The 16,391-nt window shown below is 42.8% G+C and overlaps 1 protein-coding gene across 3 annotated transcripts; it reads right to left on the bottom strand.

The window, feature by feature from the left end:
• Nucleotides 1-30: 30 nt before the first annotated feature.
• Nucleotides 31-15,945, bottom strand: LOC110060706 (uncharacterized). 3 transcript variants are annotated; one of them, XM_020767496.2, is made up of 4 exons: nucleotides 15,786-15,945; nucleotides 9,221-9,314; nucleotides 7,341-7,368; nucleotides 31-5,497 (listed from the first exon to the last, which is right to left on the bottom strand). In XM_020767496.2, exons 2-4 carry the CDS (start codon nucleotides 9,308-9,310, stop codon nucleotides 399-401), a joined length of 5,217 nt encoding a protein of 1,738 aa, XP_020623155.2. In that variant the 5' UTR covers nucleotides 9,311-9,314; nucleotides 15,786-15,945; the 3' UTR covers nucleotides 31-398. The 3 variants fall into 3 exon arrangements, with proteins under 3 accessions (XP_020623155.2, XP_020623153.2, XP_020623154.2); XM_020767494.2 differs by lacking the exon at nucleotides 15,786-15,945 and adding an exon at nucleotides 13,582-13,747; XM_020767495.2 differs by lacking the exon at nucleotides 15,786-15,945 and adding an exon at nucleotides 13,243-13,351.
• Nucleotides 15,946-16,391: the final 446 nt, after the last annotated feature.

Raw genomic sequence — 16,391 nt, 5'->3', positions numbered from 1 at the left:
ACAAAATTGCTTATATAGTTCACTCAAGAGTTTTCATGTTTCAAACATTTAATTACCCGTTAAAAAATAAGTATTACCTCATTATATTTCGCTATTTGCCCACACAAATAAAAACCAATCATTCAGAAAATCTATTTACGCTAATCAATCTCAAGTTTCTAATGGTCAGGCAAAATAATTCTGTGAAGCGGAAAATAAAATGGCTTTTTGAACACTTAATGATGGTTTATTACTTTTACAGTTGTTGCCCTCTTGTGTAGATAAGACTAAAAAGTTGTAAATGCAAAGGAGAAGCCTAAGCGAGAAAATTAAACGGTAACTACAACAATAACATTTTCTGAACTGATTCGAGTTCCATGCTTCCTGACGCTACCAACAGCCTTCCAAAACTACTAAAGTTAACCTTTATTGCCTTGATTACCGACTGCAACATTCCCCGTGTTAGATCCTTGTTGGCCAACGTTACCAGCAGTGCTACCGAAACTCATCTTTTGGACTTTATTCAGTTGATTTCCGACAGCAACACTCCCCGTATTAGACCCTTGTTGACCAATGTTTCCAGCAGAGTTGCCAAACCTCATCTTTTGGACTTTATTCAGATGATTTCCGACAGCAACGCTTCCTCTGTTGCGGCCTTGCGTACCGATGTTGACAGGGGTCCTACCAAAGCTTGACTCTTGGCCGTTTTTCAGCTGACTGCCGACTGCAACATTTGCCGTGTTTGTGCCTTGTTGGCCAACATTGCCAGCGGTACTACCAAAGTTTATCTTCTGGCCTTTATTCAGTTGATTGCTGACTGCAACATTTTCCGTTTTTATCCCTTGTTGGCCAACATTGCCAGCGGTACTAACAAAGCTTATCTGTTGCCCTTTATTTACCTGATTCCCGACAGCAACTTGTCCATTGTTGCTCCCTTGTTGGGGAACGTTGACAGCGGTATTACCAAAGCTCGCCTGTTCTCCTTTATTCAGCTCGTTGCCAACAGCAACATTTGCCTTGTTTGTCTCTTGTTGGCCAACGTTGCTAATGGTGCTACCAAAGTTTTCCTCTTGGCCTTTATTCAATTTCTTCGAGCTGCTTTTCTCTTTGCCTCCACAGACAACGGTTTTGCCATTTTTTTGTTGTTTGCCGATTACAATATTGCCATTATTGTTTCCTGTGTGGGCTGTGCCCCCAGCAGCCTTCCCAAAATGGAACTTAGAGCCATTGTAATTAGAAGTGCTGACATTTTCATTCCCCGACTTTTTTCCTTCTTTGCCACCGCAGACAATGCTTTTTCCAGTGGTTTTGGAAGCGCCATTATTGTGTTGACTGTCAATGACCACATTCCCCGAACTACTTCCTTTATGGCCCACAATGCCACCAACACTCCCAAAGTTGAATACCTGCCCCTTGTTGCCTTCGTTGCCAACGCCAGCCTTTGCCGTGTTCGGTTGATTCTGCGAAGCGCTGCCACCAGTGTTACCAAGTTTCAACTTCTGGCCACCGGCAATGTTCTTTGCGGTGTTTCCTTGTTGGCCAAGGCTTCCAGCGGTGTTACCCGTATTGGAACCTTGTTCACCAACACCACCAGCCGTGCTACCATAGCTTATAGTTTGGCCTTTATTCAGTTGACTGCCGACTGCAAAATTTCCAGTGTTTGTTCCTTGTTGGCCAACATTGCCAGTGGTGCTACCAATGCTTATCTTTTGGCCTTTATTCAGTTGACTACCGACTGCAACATTTCCCGGGTTTTTTCCTTGTTGGCCAACATTACCAGTGGTGCTACCAGAGCTTATCTTTTGGCCTTTATTCAGTTGACTGCCGACCGCAACATTTCCAGTGTTTCTTCCTTGTTGACCAACATTGATCATCGTGTTACCAAGGCTTATCCTTTGGCCTTTATTCAGTTGACTGCCGACCGCAACATTTCCTGTGTTTGTGCCTTGTTGGCCAACATTTCCAGCAGTACTGCCAAAGGCTAGTTTTTGGCCTTTATTCAGCTGACTGCCGACAGCAACATTTCCCGTGTTTGAGCCTTGTTGGCCAACATTGCCCATGGTGTTACCAAAGCTTGTCTTTTGGGCTTTATTCAGTTGACTGCCGACTGCAACATTTGCCGTGTTTGTCTCCTTTTGTCCAACATTGCCAGCAGTGCTACCATAGCTCATCGTTTGGCCTTTATTCAGTGTACTGCCGACTGCAACATTTCCTGTGTTTGTTCCTTGTTGGCCAACATTGCCAGTGGTGCTAACAAAGCTTATCTGTTGCCCTTTATTTACCTGATTTCCGACAGTAACTTGTCCATTGTTGCTCCCTTGTTGGGCAACGTTGACAGCGGTACTACCAAAGCTCGCCTGTTCTCCTTTATTCAGCTCATTGCCAACAGCAACATTTGCCTTGTTTGTCTCTTGTTGGCCAACGTTGCTAGCGGTGCTACCAAAGTTTTCCTCTTGGCCTTTATTCAATTTCTTCGAGCTGCTTTTCTCTTTGCCTCCACAGACAACGGTTTTGCCATTTTTTTGTTGTTTGCCGATTACGATATTGCCATTATTGGTTCCTGTCTGGACTGTGCCCCCAGCAGCCTTCCCAAAATGGAACTTAGAGCCATTGTAATTAGAAGTGCTGACATTTTCATTCCCCGACTTTTTTCCTTCTTTGCCACCGCAGACAATGCTTTTTCCAGTGGTTTTGGAAGCGCCATTATTGTGTTGACTGTCAATGACCACATTCCCCGAACTACTTCCTTTATGGCCCACAATGCCACCAACACTCCCAAAGTTGAATACCTGCCCCTTGTTGCCTTCGTTGCCAACGCCAGCCTTCGCCGTGTTCGGCTGATTCTGCGCAGCGCTGCCACCAGTGTTTCCAGGTTTCAACTTCTGGCCACCGGCAACATTCTTTGAGGCGCTTACTTGTTGGCCAAGACTTTCAGGGGGATTACCCGCATTAGAACCTTCGCCAACACTACCAACAGTGCTACCATAGCCTTTATTCAGTTGACTGCCGACTGCAACATTTGCCGTGTTTGTCTCTTGTTGTCCAACATTGCCGGCAGTACTACCAAGGCTTATCTTTTGGCTCTTATTCAGTTGACTGCCGACTGCAACATTTCCTGTGTTTGTTCCTTGTTGGCCAACATTTCCAGCAGTACTGCCAAAGGCTAGGTTTTGGCCTTTATTCAGCTGACTGCCGACTGCAACATTTCCCGTGTTTGAGCCTTGTTGGCCAACATTGCCCATGGTGTTACCAAAGCTTATCTTTTGCCCGTTATTCGTTTGACTGCCGACTGCAACATTTCCAGTGTTTGTTTCTTGTTGGCCAAGATTGCTGGTGGTGCTACCAGAGCTTATCTTTTGGCCCTTATTCAGTTGACTGCCGACTGCAATGCTCTTTCCAGTGGTTTTGGAAGCGCCATTATTGTGTTGACTGCCAATGACCACATTCCCCGAACTACTTCCTTTATGGCCCACAATGCCACCAACACTCCCAAAGTTGAATACCTGCCCCTTATTGCCTTCGTTGCCAACGCCAGCCTTCGCCGTGTTCGGCTGATTCTGCGCAGCGCTGCCACCAGTGTTTCCAGGTTTCAACTTCTGGCCACCGGCAACATTCTTTGAGGCGCTTACTTGTTGGCCAAGACTTTCAGGGGGATTACCCGCATTAGAACCTTCGCCAACACTACCAACAGTGCTACCATAGCCTTTATTCAGTTGACTGCCGACTGCAACATTTGCCGTGTTTGTCTCTTGTTGTCCAACATTGCCGGCAGTACTACCAAGGCTTATCTTTTGGCTCTTATTCAGTTGACTGCCGACTGCAACATTTCCTGTGTTTGTTCCTTGTTGGCCAACATTTCCAGCAGTACTGCCAAAGGCTAGGTTTTGGCCTTTATTCAGCTGACTGCCGACTGCAACATTTCCCGTGTTTGAGCCTTGTTGGCCAACATTGCCCATGGTGTTACCAAAGCTTATCTTTTGCCCGTTATTCGTTTGACTGCCGACTGCAACATTTCCAGTGTTTGTTTCTTGTTGGCCAAGATTGCTGGTGGTGCTACCAGAGCTTATCTTTTGGCCCTTATTCAGTTGACTGCCGACTGCAATGCTCTTTCCAGTGGTTTTGGAAGCGCCATTATTGTGTTGACTGCCAATGACCACATTCCCCGAACTACTTCCTTTATGGCCCACAATGCCACCAACACTCCCAAAGTTGAATACCTGCCCCTTATTGCCTTCGTTGCCAACGCCAGCCTTCGCCGTGTTCGGCTGATTCTGCGCAGCGCTGCCACCAGTGTTTCCAGGTTTCAACTTCTGGCCACCGGCAACATTCTTTGAGGCGCTTACTTGTTGGCCAAGACTTTCAGGGGGATTACCCGCATTAGAACCTTCGCCAACACTACCAACAGTGCTACCATAGCCTTTATTCAGTTGACTGCCGACTGCAACATTTGCCGTGTTTGTCTCTTGTTGTCCAACATTGCCGGCAGTACTACCAAGGCTTATCTTTTGGCTCTTATTCAGTTGACTGCCGACTGCAACATTTCCTGTGTTTGTTCCTTGTTGGCCAACATTTCCAGCAGTACTGCCAAAGGCTAGGTTTTGGCCTTTATTCAGCTGACTGCCGACTGCAACATTTCCCGTGTTTGAGCCTTGTTGGCCAACATTGCCCATGGTGTTACCAAAGCTTATCTTTTGCCCGTTATTCGTTTGACTGCCGACTGCAACATTTCCAGTGTTTGTTTCTTGTTGGCCAAGATTGCTGGTGGTGCTACCAGAGCTTATCTTTTGGCCCTTATTCAGTTGACTGCCGACTGCAATGCTCTTTCCAGTGGTTTTGGAAGCGCCATTATTGTGTTGACTGCCAATGACCACATTCCCCGAACTACTTCCTTTATGGCCCACAATGCCACCAACACTCCCAAAGTTGAATACCTGCCCCTTGTTGCCTTCGTTGCCAACGCCAGCCTTTGCCGTGTTCGGTTGATTCTGCGAAGCGCTGCCACCAGTGTTACCAAGGTTCAACTTCTGGCCACCGGCAACATTCTTTGAGGCGCTTACTTGTTGGCCAAGACTTTCAGGGGGATTACCCGCATTAGAACCTTCGCCAACACTACCAACAGTGCTACCATAGCCTTTATTCAGTTGACTGCCGACTGCAACATTTGCCGTGTTTGTCTCTTGTTGTCCAACATTGCCGGCAGTACTACCAAGGCTTATCTTTTGGCTCTTATTCAGTTGACTGCCGACTGCAACATTTCCTGTGTTTGTTCCTTGTTGGCCAACATTGCCAGCAGTACTGCCAAAGCTTATCTTTTGGCCCTTATTCAGTTGAGTGCCGACTTCAACATTTTCCTTGTTAGTCTCTTGCGGGCCAGCATTGGCTGTGGTACTACCAAAGCTTATCTTTTGACCTTTATTTAATTGATTACCGACTGCAACATTCCCTGTGTTGGACCCTTGGTTGCCAACGCTGCCTAGTGTGTTTCCAAAGGTGTTCTCTAGGTCGTTAAGCTCTTTTTCTGCAATATTGGAATATTGGACATTAATTAGCGATTGACGCTTTCTTAAACACATAAGATCTCCCGAAGTAAAACTCTGAGTGGTTTGATTCGTCCACTTTGTTCTTTTTTTTTTTTTTTTTAAGGGACTGAATTTTCCCTGGACTGGCTGGTTATCTTAGTGGGTCTTAGTAGCAGAGTTTTCAAGGGTTCAGAATATAACCGACCGACTTCGTTGCTGAGAGAGATCAATGAGTTCAATCTTTACTGAGGCGAGAGACGTGTTTTCCCAAAGAAATGTGAGAGAAATGGAATTAAAGAAACGAGCTTAAGGATAGACTGGACCAAGTTAGTACATTGTCAAACTATGGCGGATAAAGCGATAGATGAATCGAGTTGGATTGAGCGAACATTCCTTTTGGAATGCTGGAATGCTTACCAAACATAATTACTTTTGAGGGAGGCAGGTAGGCAGGCAGGGAGGAGGGAGAGAGGGAGGCAGGAAGGCAGGTAGACAGGCAGGCGGGCAGGGAGGGAGGCAGGTAAGTAGCTACGTAAAATCTGCATACAAGCCAAGTGGCCCATCAGGCCGGCGCTTATCTTCTTTATGGTGGGAGATAGCGTCGCTGAGTGGTTAGGGCGCCGGACTTGAAATCTAGAGGTCGCGGGTTCAAGTACCGCTCTGCTCAAATAACTGGAGTTGTTTCTTGTTAGACCATAGTTCAACTCCCTGGTCATACTTTTAAATAGCCCACTGGTCTGCCTCCCGTCAGGTGGGATTTTTAACCATGCTATGTTCATTTGCATTATTTGTTTCATCATTTGGTTTCATTGGCCCTGAAAAGCCTCATGTGGGGTGGGGGGGGGGGGGGGGGAAGGTCAATTAAGATATATATAGATATATTTTTACAGTAGCATGTACTGATTAGGAGTATTTTTAGTTCCCCAGGATGAAATGCTAGTCCATTGCAGGGTTGCCCCCAGCATAAATTCACCGTTACCCATTAATACACCTGGGTGGAGAGGGGCACTGTGAGAGTAAAGATTTTTTTGTCCAAGAACACAACACAATGTCCCTGGCCAGGGCTCAAACCCGAACCACTCAATCTGGTGTCGAGCACACTAACCATGAAGCCACCACAAACTACCTATGAGGTCTTTTTTGAGACTGCAGATGAAATAAGATATGTATTAAGGAATTGAGCCATGCCTTGTAAAGCAAAACGACTGCTTACAAAAACTGAAGCACAGTTCGGACGCCGTGTTTCTGCCGAACGTAATTTTAATTAGGCTCGACTTTAGCACAGTAAAGGCAGGACCCTGATTCAGATCGCACGCCAGAGGCGTACCAAATTCAAGATTCAATGAAGCCACGTACCTATTCTCCTCGACACTCTCCGCGAAAACGCAATCCCTCCAAAATGCATCAATACTTACTTATTACCTGAGAGTGAGGTCTCAAATCTCAAACCGGTGCCGTATTGACTTAGCTAGCGATAGCGAGGTCAATATGCAAGGTCGAGGTTTGAGATTTTCCCGTAAAGACCTCACTCGTCGTTAATAAGTAGTTCATTATACGTATTTTTGCTCTGTCTTTGTAGGCCCGTAATCGGCCCGTGGGCACTACAGGAGAATAATACTTATACACTACAGTAAGCCAATCAGAGCACGCGTTAGATCGACTACAGATACAAGCCATATAATAATATTATTTATGGATATTGTTTGACGCGGCAGAAGCACCACGTTTGATTCGCTGCAGTGTCAGACGCCGTACTTCTGCTGCGCTTTTGTCAAACTCCATTCCTGAATTTAGTTCGGCACGGCAGAAGCACGACATCTGAACTGGGCCTGATAGACTTACCGGGGTCTTGATAAGTTGACGAAGACCTCTGTTGAAAAAAAAAAAATCAAATTCAAAACAAATATTAAGAGGTCTTAAGAGACCGAATGAGGAGTTGCTATCAGAAGCAAGAAAATGTTACGGCTTTGGTAGTTGATATTTCGATGTATCCAGTAATGCAATTATTAAGACTGAGCGTACCAGGTCAAGACTTTCAACTGGATATGTGCCTGACCCGTAAAGCATCTTCGGAGTACTGATAAGACAGCAACGAGCAACTAGCCGCCATGTTTCTTTCTAAGTTTAGCAACTGCGCCCTTATAGCATCTCGATCAATCTTAGAATCGTCTTTGGAAATTATACCACGGGCAGCCCAAGCTCTCTATGAACCACACGAGCAACACAATATGGCATCGAATTATAAGGGTTTATATGGGATTTTCTACAAGATATCCATGGAGATAGTTAAAAGTGAAAATTCGCAATAAAAATGGCTTACCTTATTCCATACGTGTGTTGTTTGCTCCTGGTGTGGTTATTTTACCGATTGAACTTGATTTAAGCGACTTTTTTGAATTCCGGTTTTCCCTTTATAAAGAGAGGACAAGGCGAAACACCTCAGTCGGAACAGCCTGCCGAACGAAGTCAAAAATCCCAGGCTAAAATGCACCCACGGCCACAAATCCACCGAATAATTCAAGGGCAAAGGTTGATCTTCCATTTCAATTCTCTAGCCACACAATCGCAGCCCTGCGAGCGACGCCAGGCGGCTCTTCGTGTCGCCAGTGAAACGATAAAACGATGGAAGAGCTCCGTGTCCGTTTGATCCGCGACATAACGGCCGTTGAAATCGGCCTGGTAGCCTCGCCATGTTGGCAAACCAAGACTCGCGGGGGTACTAGACCGCAATTTGTCAACCAAACTTTTTTTGACACCCGGGTTCCTCTCAGGTCGAATTTACAATGCAAAATAACAATCGTACAGACCGCTTTCGCAAAATGGCTTCAAAACCAAAGAAACGTAAGATCAACGGCGAAAGCTCTGTAGAAACTGAGGATTTTTGAAGTGGAAGTCATGGTATATTGCGAAAGTCATATTGCGAAAGCGGTCTGTACAATTGTTATTTTGCATTGTAAATTCGACCCGAGAGGAACCCGGGTGTTACAAGAAGTTTGGTTGACAAATTGCGTTCTAGTACCCCCGCGAGTCTTGGTTTGCCAACATGGCGAGGCTACCAAGCCGATTTCAACGGCCGTTATGTCGCGGATCAAACGGACACGGAGCTCTTCCATCGTTTTATCGTTTCACTGGCGACACGAAGAGCCGCCTGGCGTCGCTCGCAGGGCTGCGATTATGTGGCTAGAGAATTGAAATGGAAGATCAACCTTTGCCCTTGAATTATTCAGTGGATTTGTGGCCGTGGGTGCATTTTAGCCTGTGATTTTTGACTTCGTTCGACAGGCTGTCCCGACTAAGGTGTTTCGCCTTGTCCTCTCTTTATAAAGGGAAAACCGGAATTCAAAAAAGTCGCTTAAATCAAGTTCAATCGGTAAAATAACCACACCAGGAGCAAACAACACACGTATGGAATAAGGTAAGCCATTTTTATTGAGAATTTTCACTTTTAACTACCTCCATGGATATCTTGTAGAAAATCCCATATAAACCCTTATAATTCGATGCCATATTGTGTTGCTCGTGTGGTTCATAGAGAGAGCTTGGGCTGCCTGTGATTATACTAGAATGGGAGGTGAATTCAACATTCAAGGAACTATTTGAGTGTTGACAACATTAAACAAATAAGAAATAATTTTAAATTTTAACAAGAAATATTTAAACCAGAAAAATGGTACCTTGTTTAGTCAACTGCGAGAAATTGATCGATTACTTAATGTGTTTACCTCAGCTCGCTGTTTCGCTCCAGTCTCATTTTTGAGAGGAAATGACGCTGCCGGGATCCAAAGTATCAAGAAGAATACAAAGACTGTCATAGCTCTTAAAAAATACGTAACAAAAATACATAGGTTACTTTATATTTAATTGTTGGCACTCACTTTATTTAATACACAGTAACAATTTACTACACTAGATTCACCACTTCTTACAGTAATACTACTAACAACTAGTAGTAATCGAAGATTATGAGTACGTTCGTTTTCTACGCAGGTGACTAACCTAAATAGCTGTCTGTTGCTGAAATCGATCATTATCTTTGTGAACAGCTAAAGTTTTATAAACAGACGTAACATAATGACAAAGTCCCCTATTTGTCTGTAGATTACAGTCAAACCTCTAAAAAGCAGCCACTCTGGGGGACGAGACAACTGGTCGCTTCTTAGAGGTATAAAACAAAAAAATCACCCTTGGGACGGCAAGAAGCTGACCACGGCCGCTTAATAGAGGTTTTTATTACAGTGTATAGCTGAGAATTTTTCCGGGATTTTGGTCGCTGGCAGCCAAATAAAAGTTGGTCGCTTAATATGGGGCCGCTTAATAGAGGTTCAGCTGTATTTTGATTTCCTTGCTTTATTGTTGACACGTTGCGTAACAGATCCAGTTTCCGTAAGTCACAAGTTTAATAGATCATTTGCCTTCAAAATTCATGTTAAAATCTCAGTTTACCGTCAATTTTGAAGCATAAAGGCCAATTTCTAAAAGTACACTTGTGTTACATCTGGTATTCTAAGCTGGAAGCACAAATATCAGCTAGCATTTGCACTCACTTGCCAGTGTATCCGTGGTTTACCGTAAACAAACTCTGTGCAACTGGCAACTGATTCGAATATTTCCGCTGATGAATAGAAATAGTCGGCATTTACATTGCTGTTCCTTAGTTCTGGCCTACTCTTATAGATCTTGGCCTCAGAGTACTCTTCCATCGATTCAATTTTGAGCTTCGTTGAACACTGAACTATTTTTGCCCACTGGAACTAAGTAATTAAAGTCAACAAAATTTGTTTAATGTGCTCAAAATATAGCCAATGAAATATAGCTGTTCCCACGATTAACCCTTTGAGGCCCAAGTGGCCATATACGGCCACTTAATGATCCTGCTCTTTGTACCACTTGTGACGTCATCAATCTAAATGTCATCAGATATTCTTGATGAGCAGATACTGAGTAGTACTAGGCTAGGCCTTTCCGCACAATGGTCAGGTTTAGATATCGACGACATTCCGACGTCGCGAATCGAAAAGGAACGTTATCAGTTTTGGTGCAAAAACGGTGGTAAAATGGTCGACTACGCCTATGATTGATCAAGGTCCATTTCTAGGCTTCGCCCGTAGTCAACATTCAACTTTTCACGGCAGCCAGAAAGAACATGCAACGCAAAAGGTAGCCAGAGTAAAAGGGCCGAGGAAAAAAGAAAGGAAAGGGGCAACAAACAAAATTGAGAACGGGTAATGGCAAAAAAAGTCCAAATTTTGGCTTATGCGCATGCCCGGAATTGAAATTTTGCTCAATTTTGTGCCTAATCCTCGAAAAATCTCTCCTTTTAGTAAAAAAAAAAAAGGCTTTCTTAGCAAAACTTAGGCTTATTTAGCGTCATGGCAGGTAAAAACCCTGAGTAAACGGTAAAAAACGGTATTTTTTGGCTAAAGTTTGGTATTCAAGGGGTTAACATCCCAAAGCTCAGGCGATTTAAAGTCGCGGTCGTGAACAGAATAAATAATTGTTGTCCCAGTTATGTAACGAAAGCACGTCGTGTCGCATCCTGACAAAAGAGGCCACTCACGGTCCAGAATCAAAACGACAAACAAGCGATCGCTAACGATCTAAAAAGCAAATCACCTTGTTTACACGTGCTAATTTGTTTTCGCCCGGCCAAAATATCACTCTAGTCTACATTGGGACTGCATTCCCTTTTTTGTCGAATGCAATCAGAGTGAAAAACCAGTTCAAAGAATACTCCAAAACGTCGAAAACAACGAAAGAAGCTACAAAAGAGAACAAGAATGACGTTGCAGATGGACACGAAATGTACATGGACACAAAATGTACAGCATATGGTTTGGCGATGATGTCATTCGTTTTCGCCCCTGCTGCTGGGGCGGCCAAATCGGTGTCGCAGGATCTAAGATGCAAGACCACCGTCCCATGAAACTTGAATCAAGTCGGCATTAGGACTGCGTTCTACGAACGCAATAACTGTCTAATTTCTCGCGCGCTGATTGGCTCATTTTTATCATCAATAAGAATACAGACGGATAAAATTTTAATTTATGCAAGCTTTCAAGTTCAACTTTCAGTTGTCAAACTGTCAACTTTTTAACCAATGAGATTTTGTGGACTTTTTTAAGTAGCCAATCAAAAAGCGAGAAAAGATATTGGCAATGCTCACGTCATTTTGAATAAAATTCACTTATCTTTGTTTACGGCAAGTTTACGGAGTCTTTTCCCCTCATTTATTCCCGGCGTTTGACCATTTTGGAGTCTTGTTACTGCAAAAAACAAATTGACGTCAGTTTTTTATGCGTCTGTCCTCTCATTGATGATAAATTGCGTCATAACATCGTCAAAGTTTACTGCTGAACCACTCGCCCGCGGCTCGTGGTTCCACGGCCACTTTGACAATGTTATGACGCAATTTATCATCAATAAGAGGACAGATGCATGAAAAACTGACGTCAATTTGTTAAACTTACAATAGCCTGATACTCTTGAATTAAAATGTTTCAATTACTTTCTTGCATAATAAATTGGGAAAGCTACTTAAGGTGGTTGGCAACAGTTGCCAGTGCTTTCCAGAATTTATTTATTGGTAACGAACAAACGCCAAGTCATTGGTGAAAACGTTATGGTGATCTCCTTGACATAACAGAGTACGATCACGGAAACAGTAAAATCTGTTAAAACCCCTTAAATTTTGTTTTGTTTACTTATAGCTCTGAAACGAGCTCGGTTAGACAAACTTTTATTATCAGATTGTGATAAGCGTGTTCAGACACAAATTTGTAAGCCAACCTCGTCCTCAACTGGGCGCTTTCTCTCTAAATATTATAATTTATTTAATTTATATTTACTGTTTGACTTGCCTTGGGCGGTCGAACAGCTAATAAGTAATGTAAATAAAATAAAGTTCTTATCTCATTTTACATTATAGAGCGTTGTCGCTCACGCGGCCATCAGCCATGCAAATTTATTGAAAGAAATTAAAGGAAGTGTTTATATAAGAAAAGAGTTCAACTCTCACAGGACTGGTTTGGTACACCAATATGGCTGCCGTGACGTCATGCCAAAACGCTCTATATGTTGTTATTTGCACTAATGAATGATGAAAAAGATATTGGACTCTGTTTCTCGTAAAAGCCATAATAATCAAGGTCTCGGTAAGTGTTTTCAGCCTTGCCCGAGGCTGATCATGATAACACTCACCAATTTATTATCAACACTAAAGATATTCAGACATTCTTTTCATACTTGCTTTCCATATGTACGTCTGTGGCCTTTTTCCTATTTTCCCGTTCAATTAATGAATTTAGAAGGTTATCCCTACATGGGCTCCGGCGAAATATCAGCCATTGACTCACGTTTTAGCGTGCATTATCTAGTTATGGTGCATGCGGGAAGTTTGGAAAACACGAAAGAGGCACCAAGAATGGCTTCAGGCGCAGCCGAAAGCAGTTTTAGCTTTTTGAGTGCTCTCCAAACTCTCCGATTGCAAACGCATCATAACTCGATGATGCGCAGCTTAAGGCATGAATCAATTGCTTTATAGCATTACCACTGGAAACAAATGTACGACAACGACCATTCGCGACCACCACTCGCGCAAGAGAAAAAATTCTGTAGCGAAGCAAATTAACTTTACCCACGTTTTGAACGTGCATTTTACCTGGATTATGATACTCGCTGTCGTGTACTGAGTTTGATAGCGCAGCTTTACTAGCTATTACAATGCTTGATATAAGTTCCCTGTTACCTGTAAATCCTCTCTTCGCGGTGTCGTCCGTACAAGACTTATGTTACATAAAGTGTCCTAGAGCGGCGTTAAGTTAAAGTGACAAGACAGTTGCGAAATAACCTGATATCAACATTCTGCTGCCTAATTAGAGCGACATAGAGAAAGACCATGAGACATATCTAAATCCATCGCAAAGACACGGTGAAGACACATGGCATCGATGACTTTTTAAGCGCCAGAAGGGAAGAAGGATCAGAGCTTCCTTGGCATATCTTTCTTTGAATAATCACCTGCACGAATTTCCAGGTTTTAGCCTTTGACGAACATTTTTCATTAAGCAAATACAAAGAAACTTACCCTAAACAATTGCAGCTGAGTATACGCTGTTTCAAGTTGCCCAACATGAGTGGGCAGTTACACTTGAAATCACTTTTCCAAATTTTAACTTTTTCTGTCCTGTTTGACAGGCAAAAAAAAACGGTTGTTCTTAGAGCACAAAAGGTACAGCACAACTTTATCTCTTTAAAACTTATGCCAATAAGAATAATTAGTTCATTGGTATACAATATATCGATCTTCCATTCTAAGATAACGTGTCATCATTGCACGAATAGCAGCAGTTGTTACCTCGACACTTTGGATGACACTTTCATTTAACTAAAAGCCTTTTCGTCCATATTAGATTCTTTTCAATAGCCAAATGACAGAATTGGAACCTGTATCCAAGGTCAACCTAAAAAAGTTCTGAACTGCAAGGATAAAAAACTTGAAATTTGGGAAAGAAGTGCTGGTATTCAGTTTTCAGTTGAATTTTTGGCGATTTCTGAGTCTTAAGGGGGTATGGTACCCTGAAATATGGCGATGTTCATGAAAAATTCAATTTCTTGGAAATACAAGACTTAAGACCCTTGAGGACTTGTCAAAAACATTTTGAAACGATCTTGCCGAATTTCCTTCCAGATGAGTGTGAAATTTAAGGAAAGTGCACAGTGGTATAGGTTTTTTCACGTGACAACGGCCATAGCAACGACTGTTTACTATAAGAGGTAAAGTCTGCATGCGAGCCAACTGGCCCATCAGGCCGGAACTTATCCCGGTTTCTGTAGCATGAAGCGACTAGGAGTATTTCTACTCCCCCTGGATGGGATGCTAGTCCATCGCAGGGTTACCCCCGGCATTAAGTTCGCCGGTACCCATTTATACACCTGGGTGGAGAGAGGCACTGTGAGAGTAAAGTGTCTTGCCCAAGAACACAACACAATGTCCCCGGCCAGGGCTCGAACCCGGACCGCTCGATCCGGAGACGAGCGCACTAACCACGAGGCCACCGCGCCTCCCACATGTTTACTATAAGAACGTGACCAAAAATATAGATTATTTTAAACTCATATGAACGAAACTATTAAGAAAAAACTTTTAAGACATGCACAACTCGATTGGTATAATTATTTGTGAAAAGCTTTGCCTCAAATTGCCATCACAGGCTCATTCATTTCCCTTATGACAAGGAATATTTCCCACAACTGGGGTAACTTTTTACAAAATAGAACAACCATTGCACCCCCTCCCCCGAGATCCAATCTGCACCCTCCCCCCCCCAACTATTTGTGGCTCGTTAAATGCTTAATACTTCGTGTAAGAAACTTAAAGTGCATTTTTCTCAAAAGTTTACTTTTGTACCGACTGACTTCGCGCCAACATTTCTACTTTGCAAGGTTTTTAAGTAGAATTTCTGAAACTTGGGCTCATCAAAGACCAGTAGTGTCGTGATGATATAAACCAAAAAAATCGTAACATTTTAAGGTCTGTCACGTGACATGAGATGATTTGTCCACTGGGTGTGGTAAAAAATAAGGTTCTTTCCAAATAAAGCTGTAAAAAGCACTGAAAATAAGAGTTAACTGTCAAAACTTAGGTTCATATCACAGAACAAAACAGAAACTTACATGATATGCTTATTTGACAGACAATTCTTGTTTCGTAAAAGAGCAGGAAGTGTTGGCGTCAATACTATAAAACACTACTTCAAAAGGCTATGGCTGGTTTCCACAGCAACCATTTTGAGTAAAACTCTAGAAATTTAATTTCTCTTCTTGAGTGCAATAGCACACAATTTATCTTTCTTCGCCATATTTAAACAAACTTTTTGGTCCATATTGAGGGTACCATACCACCTTAAGCTAACATTTCAGCCCATTTCCAAGCTACCGATAGATTTTACAGATCTCAGTTCTCAAATTTCAGCTGTAAGGTAAAACGCGTGTCATTTCTCAACTGACAGTTGCATTTTTGACAAATTTTCAACTACAAGTTATACTTAATCCAGGCAAACCCTTGCCTAGTCGACCATATTTTGTCGCCTTTCGTCCTTTCTTGTTTAAATTTGAATCTTTGATGACAATTTTTCAGTGCACACAACATTAGAGTTAAACCGTTGACTTAAGCAATGCAAGAATAGTGGTCAGCTGGCGGTTTTTACATTTCTTTAAATTTCTATCAAGAAGGCGAACTTCTAGTAATTCTGGCAAATAATAGTATGAAGCCTACCCGTACAAACCTACCTGGGTGCGAGCTGTTTTCAACTCTCCACTGGTGCCAGAAACTCTGATGCGTGTAAACCGGCTAATCAAGTCAATCCTATGTTCAACAGTTACAAAAATTACAGCCACTTAAAGCGCACAAAGCCACGGCTAACCTTCATATTGTTCTTAATTGCGATAAATAAAAATAATTAAAATAGTCAAATTTCTGTCACAGGCGGCATGCTGTTTCTGAGGTGCTTATTGTAAGTAACTTATTGTCGCCATTGGATGGAAAGCCGTTTTTTAAGGCCAAATAAATGCTTGTCAGTTTCCAATTTACTGCCAGTCCCCTGTCAATCAGAAGTGGTTGTTTTAGGTAACCAATTATCTTGCCTTGTTTTTACATGCAAGTAACATGTAATGAAGAAGCAATGGACGACGACGGTGGAGTTAAAACTGGTACTTCACCCGGTGCAAAAGTATGAGCACAGGCACAAGCATAGACGTAAGCAAGTGAGAAAAACAGAACATAGACATGAGAAAAAACCAAGGGGGGAGTAACACATACACAAGTGCAGAATAAACGGCATTCTCGATCGGCATCAGCTCATTGTCATAAAAGAAATATGATTCTGGGAACCAGAA

Source organism: Orbicella faveolata, unplaced genomic scaffold, assembly GCF_042242905.1.
Source record: "Orbicella faveolata isolate gen_17 unplaced genomic scaffold, um_ofav_v1 contig_15, whole genome shotgun sequence".
NCBI lineage: Eukaryota > Metazoa > Cnidaria > Anthozoa > Scleractinia > Merulinidae > Orbicella > Orbicella faveolata.
This window is presented reverse-complemented; position numbering and strand designations above follow the sequence as displayed.

Bases quoted from the DNA above. Each gene is read 5' to 3' on its own strand.
- LOC110060706 (XM_020767494.2), bottom strand. From the start codon at position 13,628: ATGTTGGGCAACTTGAAACAGCGTATACTCAGCTGCAATTGTTTAGG. The intron at 9,315-13,581 runs GTAAGTTTCTTT...GTATTTTTTAAG, and splicing joins CTCAGCTGCAATTGTTTAGG to AGCTATGACAGTCTTTGTAT. The intron at 5,498-7,340 runs GTAAGTCTATCA...CCAATATTGCAG, and splicing joins GTCAACTTATCAAGACCCCG to AAAAAGAGCTTAACGACCTA.